This window comes from Centruroides vittatus, unplaced genomic scaffold (assembly GCF_030686945.1).
Source record: "Centruroides vittatus isolate TY-2023 unplaced genomic scaffold, ASM3068694v2 contig_519, whole genome shotgun sequence".
NCBI lineage: Eukaryota > Metazoa > Arthropoda > Arachnida > Scorpiones > Buthidae > Centruroides > Centruroides vittatus.
In genome coordinates, this window is record NW_027122304.1 from 545751 (window position 1) to 555060 (window position 9310).

Below are 9310 nucleotides of genomic sequence, written 5' to 3' on the forward strand. Positions count from 1 at the left end.
AAATCTAATTTAAAATATTAATTATATTTTTATTGGTGTTTTCCAGATAACTTGGTTAAGACTATTTTTCGATAAAATATTAAAGTGCAAAATGAAAGTTGATTGCATAAGAAGAATCGCTTGCTATTTTTTCATGAAATTAGGAAAAGCAGTTGGACGCCATCCCTATTACTTCATCTTTTCACCAATAATTTTGTCCATGATTCTTTCGATATTTATCACGAAATTAACACCCAGTAAAAATCATCAAGTATTAATAGCTCCGGATACAGGAAAACTATTTAAAACTAAAAAATTTATAGAAGAAAACTTTTCATATAATTCGACTCAATTTTCTGACCAGATGAGAGTCCCTAATATACCCAATTATATCACAATACAAATATTGAGAAAAGATGAAGGAAACATGTTTGAAAAAAATATTCTTTCAGAAGTGAAGCTGGTCAATGACATCATACAAAATATAACATTAGAAGCTGATGGAACGTTAATACAATATGACGATGTGTGCGCACTTATGCACAAAAAATGCTTTGAAAATCCTATTATTGAGGTGATATCGGAAGTGGGAATAGACTCCATAGTTCAAAAGAGAAAGAAGCTGAAATATCCAATCGAAATAGATTTTTTATCATTCACTTATAAAGCCTATTTTATAAATTTAGGAGGTGTTACTGAAGATAATCAAAATTTTGTAGAAAAAGTTAATGCCATTCAGCTGTTGTATTCAACAGACGTTAAAAATGAAGTGAAAAAGAAATTGTTCGACAAATGGTCAACCAGTGTTTATGATACGATTCAAAAATATAATTTTACATACGTCAAAGTCATTCCATGCTCTCCATTAGCAATAGAAAATGGTTTTCGTACAGAATTTGATAGAACGAAACCAAAAATAGGCGTTTTGGTCGCAATTATGATCGGTCTTTCGATGTTTCTTAACATGAGCAACAGTTGGGTGAGAAGTAAACCAATTCTCGGTTTATCAAGTGTGATAAATGCTGGTTTGGCAGTTGTATCGTCTTTTGGATTAATGGCAGCATCGGGTGTGGAAAATACTTACTGGAATGCTACCATTCCTTTTTTAGTTGTTGGTAAGTAAGTCAGTATTGATGCAAATGTGCCAAAAAATTGTGTAATATATTAAAAATTTTGTTTATTTCAGTGACCGAGATTGATGACGCTTTCGTGTTAATAGGATGTTGGAGGATCACTAATCCCAAGCACACAGTTGAAAAACGGTTGGGAGCAACATATGGAGAAGTAGGAGTTTCCATTGCACAAACGTCACTAACTAATTTTATTTCGTATTGCATCGGAATGATGGCTCCATTTCCTTTTATTCGAATCTTCAGTTATTACACTGCAATTTGCATAATGTTCAATTTTATATACCAGATAACGTTTTTCGGAGGATGTTTGGCGTTGAGTGGATACAGAGAGGAAGAAAAACTTCGTACTACAAAATTTGTTAGATGTGGTAAGTTAAAATTACTTTTAAATAAAAAGTTTTATATAACAGATTTAATGTATTTCTGTAAAGTTTAATTAATTTAAAAAATAGTTTAATATATATAGGCCTATATATATATATAAGTGAAATTGTTAGTCTATTTGTTTTTTTTTTGTTTGTTTGTTTGTTTGCTATACACTCTTTTTGACCATTAGACCAATTGCTAAGAAACTCAGTAGTTACGTTCAAATACTTGTAAGTTATTAGTTCTAGCTTAAATAATGTCGTACATTTCACCTTAAAATATCCAAACCAATGGTATCGCACCTGGTATCGCAGACCTGTAGCAACTGTATTGTTGAACAAGTAAATAACAATAAATAGTAAAAAGTTCATACAAACGTAATAATTACTAAACTCAAAATGTTACTATCATGAAATATTTAGCTGTGTTGCAAGACGAACTGTCATTATCTAAAATAAATTTTGATTTACATGCATTTTTGTCAGTTTAGACACAACAATGAGACCTGTTTTCAGCTTCTTTTCTTTTTTTCATAAGTCCTTTAAAGGCTGTAAATGAGTTTCTCCATTCGTAATAAGTACCATAAACATTCAACATTTTGAGGTAGGTAATACTATTAAATTATAATTATGTTTCCGTAAGCATACCTTGAATATTTTCGTTTCAAAAAGCTTATTCCTTAAACACTTTAAACAGTGCACACTAATACGAGCGATGACATTATTATTACTTATAGGATTCAAGAAGACAAACTTCATCTCTTTTTTGTCTCCCAATCCCTATATGAATTAAGTTTTGTTGCCATTACACAGTGCTCTTTATAATCTCCGTGGAGTCGTTTGAAATGCTCTCCCTTCTCTTACAAGGCGATTTTGTTGTTGGCGGCATAATCATCAAAAGATATTTGCGCAAATTTAAAAATAATATAAGAACGGCGTGAGATATTAACATCATTTAATTTTTTAAACTCTGACCATTTATGTTATCTTTGTAAGTTTTTAATATAAGTCTTAATCAAAATATACATCATAAACGTAACCGTTTATAGTCAAAGTCTAGTCCGTTCTTGGTATGGCTCTGGTATGGCTCTGGTGCACTTCTCCAAAAATGCATTTGTAATTTTAAAAAATGTTTTTTTTTTAACATTAGACTTTAAATCTTCACAATTTTTTATTTCCATGATAATTTCCATCTTTTATATCTAGATACAAAGCACGTCGGTACTGTAGTTTCTTTCTTAAAATACGAAGACAAATCACGCCAAAGTTAGTCATTTTTTACATTTAGATAACTGGGACGTGCACAATTAACATAAACGAAATAACCTTCGTGGACAAGTATCCACGAAGTGTCCATTAAGAACATCACAAAGAAACTTTAATGATTGATAAGCAACTTTTTTTAGTGATATGCATTTCGGTGACAAAGATCCTCTACAGCCTCACGTGAATACATTGGTAACAACAAATAGATACAAATAGATTATCTGTTTGTAGTGACTATTTTACTAATGTATGGCTGGTAAAGGCCTTCGTGTCCGAAATGCATATTAGTAATAAAAGTTTCTTATCACTCATCAAAATGTCATTGTGATGTTCCTAATAAAACTGTGTGAAGCCTCCACACATATATTTCCACGATTTTATTATTTGAACAATCTGAATGAGACAGATAACTCTTTTCTCCTAGTGTTAATATTTACTATTATTAATATTTAATAATAGAAATATAACTGATAATAAACCAAATCAAGTAGCTCGAAACATTTCTTATTATTATATTGCTACAGTGAAAATTTTTAACGAACATTACTCTCACGTTAATTAAATAATAAGTTTAACACAACTTTTCGTTGCTGTTAAATAGGAAATAACTTTATAATTTTTTGCAACATCTTAGGACTTCCCAAAAATCACTCTGATTCACCTATATGTCATTAATTACCTACTAGAAATTTTATAGCAATTTTACATTGAAATTATCTAATATCAATCAATTTTATTATTGTTTATTTCATATATAACTTATGAATATTTTTATTTCAGAACAAAGTGAAGAATATCCCAATGAGAATAATGCTAGACAGGAAGAATTTACTATGGCTCTGTTTAAAAATTTATTCGGAAAAGTACTGTCGAATCCATTGGTGAAGATAATTATTATTATAATTTTTATTATTAATTTATCTTTTGGAATTTGGGGGACATTTTACATAAAAGATGGTCTTAAATACGAACATTTATTTCTAAAAGATTCTTTAGTTACAAAAGGCATTAGAATTAATTTTAACTATTTTACACGTTACTCATATCCCTATCACATAGTTGTTAATGAAACGTTGGATTACTCAAACATAAAAGTTCAAAAATCCATAGAAACTCTGTTAAGAAAATTCGAAAAACATCCCAATATCGCTGCAGAAGAATTTACTGTGTCCTGGATGAAATTCTACAAAGAATTTCAGAAAAGTCCGGTAGCAAAATTTTCTTTACAAGGTTACAACACGACATATAAGCAAGACTTTATCGATGGGCTTCGCAATGTATTTTTTAATATCAGAGCTGCCCAGTCATTTTCTAATGATGTCGTCTTTAACAGCAACAATACTGATATCTTATACAGTAGATTTTTTGTAATGGGAAAAAATTTGAATTCGACACAAACAGAAACAGATTTATTAAGAGATTTATTAAAAATTGCAGACGAGTCCGACATTGCTGTCCTAGTGCATAGCGTAAAGTCAAGTGTGATTGCACAAGGAATCGTTATTCGACAAATGATTTATCAATTGTTTTGGATCACTGCTGTGCTCATAACTGCAATTTTTCTATTATTCGTACCAAGTATATCAGTCTCAATTGTTGTTGCAATATCTGTAGTATGTTCAGTGGTCGAAACTTTAGGTTACATGTACCTGTGGGGTGTCAACTTAGATATTATATCAATGATGAGTCTCATTCTATGTGTGGGATTTAGCGTGAATTATCCTGCTCATATTTCCTACGCTTATTTCATGTCACAGTGTAAAACAGCAAATGAAAAACTGAAAGATTCTCTGTATCGTTTAGGCTTTCCAATACTGCAAGGATCTATGACCACAGGATTAGGAATATTAATTTTATATTGTGATGCATATTTTCTTATGACATTTGTAAAAATTGTAATTCTTGTTGCGGCGGAAACGGCTTTTCACGCATTATTTTTCATTCCAGTTGTTCTTTCGTTCATTTATGCTATTTTTGAAAAGATGTAATTCATTTATTGTTAAATTGAAAATCAACTTTAATTTGTATTGCTGTTCTCCCGTAATTTCGAAATTAATTTTATGAAATATTCAGGAATATACAATAAATATTCGGATAATTTTTGAAAGATTTATGAATTACGTTCATTCCAATTTTATTTTGTTACAAATTATGATTAAAATTTATCAATTACTTTTTTTACATATTTATTTTTATCCAAGTAGTAAAATATTTTCGATAAATATCGTTTGGAATATTCACGAATATCCGATAACGTTGAAAATATGTTTCACGTTAATATTTAAAAGTTATACGAAAATACCTTAAAGCATGTACTATGTGGAAGTATAAAATATTGTTTATTATACGATGGGATTTATTTGCAAAATAAATTCGAAACTCACATTATTACAAGGAATGTCTTCTTAATCACTATTTGGAAGTATTATATTAACTTTTCTTATTTCCTATTTTTTTTATTGTTATTTTTCATATTTTCATGAGTATTTGTTATTTCTTCTTTTGAAACCGTGTTTTGTTGATTGTTGGACTATGAATACAAAGTTGAGTTTTAATTAAACACTTGGCTTTATTTCCATTTTTATTTAGGTACGAATCAACTAAATAAAGATGGAAATAAAGCCAAGTGTTTAATTAAAACTCAACTTTGGGTTCATAGTCCATGAATATTTGTTACAGAATAAAAACAATACGTCTTCAAAATTTACGCAGTAGAGTATTTCCCATGTAAATTGTTTTCTGGATCACATGCTGTTTATGTACGCGCTGTCGTTATTCTATCAAATGAATTCTGTAATGGTTATCTTAATATAGTTTTAATCATAACATTTTAAACGTTAATAATTTTTATCCGTAATTGACTGTGAAGTTTTTCGATATACACCAATCTTTACATCTATCACTATTTTGATGTTTCATTATATATTTGATTCTTGTTCTAATGATTAAGAAATTATAATGAAATTTATTGTCTGTATTGTCTGTATGTTTTAATATGCTGTATAAATATTTCGAATATGTTTTGCCTACATGCAGATTTGTAACTTATCAGGAGTTACCTAAAATGTCTATATCTGTTTAATAAAGATTCGTAATGTACTATCACTAATATGCAAATTAGATATGACAAAGATCAATGTGGGAAAATTCCCGCCAAGATAAAAAATAGCTTTCGGTCACGTAATCACCAAGAAATACGAAGAAATATAACTAAAATTTAATGTTTGTGTACAAATTAATAAATTTTAACTAATGTCATCGTTTAAAATTTAATGTTTCTGTAAAAATTAGTAAATTGTAACAAATTTCATCGAAGACAACAGAATAAATTTTAGCTTATAAAAACTCTACAATAAATAATTATTTTTTCGAAAGAAGTCGATATGCACGAATAAACAATGAATATGTAATAATTCTTTTATCCATTTTAAGTGGATATTGTAAAAATTAAGCTATTTAATTTGTTTGGCTTTTATAATTTAGTTTCCGAATATTTTACTGTGAAATTCCATTTATTAAACAGAAACAAAGACAAGCTATTAATTATAAACAGGACAATAGAATAACTTTTACGTAAATTGAGTGTAAGTACAGAAAAAATACAAATTATATCGAAGATGGGACGAATAAGCTGACATCCCTCGAACAGAGCTCATATACTCGTTGTCATTTTTAGCCTGGTTCCCTCTTCGACTGTTTTATGTTGGTAAAAAGTTAGTTTTGAGATGTTCTTTGTGAAGAAACATAAAAGTATCGAAATATAATATTCACACACACAAAAATATTAATGTATGTCGACATTAGAAATTTGAAATTAATTATAGAATGTCCTGGATAGACATATCGTGTGATTGTCTGTTTCTTCTGTCTTCTTTTGTTTTTCTACGTGAAAATACGATATCTTTTATAACTATTGATAATATAAACATTTTGTTTCTTTATATATTACCTTCAATTACAGCTGCAAACTTTAACACATGGAGCATGTGAGAAAGTATAATTGTATAGATTATTACATTTTTATGAATACGCCTGAGACTCATGACAATATATACTAACCTACTTTAAGTGTCAATATTTTATTTAAAATCATTTTAAACGTTATTATTACATCAAATTATGAAATGGAATGTTTTAAGTATAGTAGTAAGAGGGAGAGGAAAGAAGCCATACGTGGGGAAAAAATGAGTTTTTATCTAAATTATAATAAAATTTACTTATATTTACGAGAAATATCGATAATTTTCTTCTGGGGAAATGTATCTTGATAAAATTAATTATCTATATGAATAAAACTTTCAATAATGCATTGGTTACAATGACTGATGTCTCTTTCTTACCTTTTCTGTAGTATGTCTTGTATATTAAACATAGTTTCCTAGATTATAGTATAATAATGTGTAAAAAAACAGAAAATTCTGTTAATTTGTAAAACGCAGATAATTTCACATAAAAAACATACTGCACCCTCTGTATATTAAATGCCAGTTATTTGCGATTAAATTTTTTAAAATAAACCTGATTAATCCATAATTTATTTGACAAAGAAATTGTTTATGGCCTGTATTCCGTGTATTTAATGTTTTTCTCGTGATATTATTTCAAATATCGAAAAAAATATACATTTATAATTTAGACATACATGAATACTTTTATGTGTGAATGATATATTTCGATACTTTTAACTTTCTTCACTAAGAAGATGAACTTTTATCTTAAAATATTAACTTTTTACCAACATAAAACAGTTGAAGTAGGAACAGGCTGAAAATGACAACGAATTATAAGCTCTGTTCTGGGGATGTAAGCTTGTTTGTCTTATCTTTGATATAATTCGTTTTTTTATGTATTTACACTCAATTTATGTATAAATTATTGTATTTTCCTGTTTATATTTAATAGCTTCTTTTTGTTTTTGTTTACTAAATTGAATTTTACAGTAAAATACTCGGAAACTAAATTATAAAAGCCAAACAAATTAAATAGCTTAATTTTTACAATATCCACTTAAAATGGATAAAAGCATTATTACATATTCATTGTTATTCGTGCATATCGACGTCTTTCGAAGAAATAATCATTTATTGTAGAGTTTTTATAAGCTGAAAATTATTCTGTTGTCTGAAATTATGAAGATGTGTCGTGCAATATTAAAAGATAATAAACTCTGCACTGATCCTGAAAGAAAACACTTCTTTTTCCAATTACAAACGAAACCGCTGGTCGAACCATGAAACTTGAGTTACCGGTATGTGGAAATTCATATGTTTATTTCTTTGCTTTTATGAATCAAATTACAACAAAATAAATATAAAAACACGTTGAAAGGAAGAAAACTGATTGAAATAAAAGATATAATCGTAATTTTTTTATATGATTATCATAACTTTACAACTTAAAAATAAAAAAAAATGCTATATAAGCGGGGATAAATAAGTGATCATCGATTAGTTTACTCGATTGTCTTGAGTAAAACAGTTACGTGACGCCGCTTTAATGCCCCTCTTGACCAACTTCCTACTTCCTTGTTATGAATCGAAACGGTCCATTTCAAATCGCAACGGTCAATCTCGTAATGGTCAGAACTTTGATAACAGGTGGCGTGTCTGGAAATTGTAACCGATAAGTTACGGCGGCGCTGATCGATTATACGCAAGTTAACACATCATTACATCAAACTACTGCTTGCCGTCTGGACCCGAGATAACTCGGGCAAGTTACATAGCGTTACAAACATTTGGTACTTCTGCCCGAAATTTTTTTTTGATTTTTCAGACGTTTTTTAAGTCTTAAAATTTTTTAAAAAATTTTTACCCGCGCGAAAAAATTTTATCGCGATTTTAATTAACCTTTAATGACGCGCGATTAACGCTTAATTGTTTTTTATGGGATTTTTTTATGAAACTTCATTCATCTTTCTAAAGTTCTAGTGCGCAGATCTTACTTAAATAAAGTTATTTAAAGCTATTTTCTGATGTCAAAAACAACATCCAATAGTTTTTTAATTTTTTTAATTAATAGATTTTATTATATATACGTTTAATTAAGTCGGGGGTCAAAAATTTCAATTAAAATAGTAATTTTTAAAAAATAATTAGAAATATACTGCCATCTAGTATTCACCCTACTTTTTATCTTTCTCCTCCTGAGACGCTTATGAGAATGTCTTGCGAAAGACGACAGCAGCTGTTCTCAAGGTCATCCAGCTGTGTAAACAATGACTCATTGGTGTGGATTTCGCAGAAATGCCAGACAAAGGAAATTGTACTTTGAAGCTTTTTCTTCAAAATTAACACATTTCTTTTGTTTGTTTCCAGTTTTAAGTATTTTTTATTGCTTTTAATATTCGATACGAATGCCGTACAAATTAATTAGAGTTCTAATTAATTCGTACGGCAAGCGGTTAATACATTATTATTTATTTTTTAGGTATGAAGTCGTATGAGTTACGTACAGTGGATCCCCCTATAACACAGGTTCATATAACACGGATTAGTATAACATAGCGAAAAAATTGCGATCGTATTTGTATAACACGCTATAAGAGACTCGTATAACACAGTAAAA

The 9310-nt window shown here is 28.9% G+C and overlaps 1 protein-coding gene across 1 annotated transcript; it reads left to right on the plus strand.

The window, feature by feature from the left end:
• The first annotated feature begins 91 nt into the window (after nucleotides 1-91).
• Nucleotides 92-4731, plus strand: LOC136978371 (patched domain-containing protein 3-like). The gene is made up of 3 exons (XM_067274070.1): nucleotides 92-1094; nucleotides 1166-1480; nucleotides 3524-4731. Exons 1-3 carry the CDS (start codon nucleotides 92-94, stop codon nucleotides 4729-4731), a joined length of 2526 nt encoding a protein of 841 aa, XP_067130171.1.
• The last annotated feature ends 4579 nt before the right edge of the window (nucleotides 4732-9310 follow it).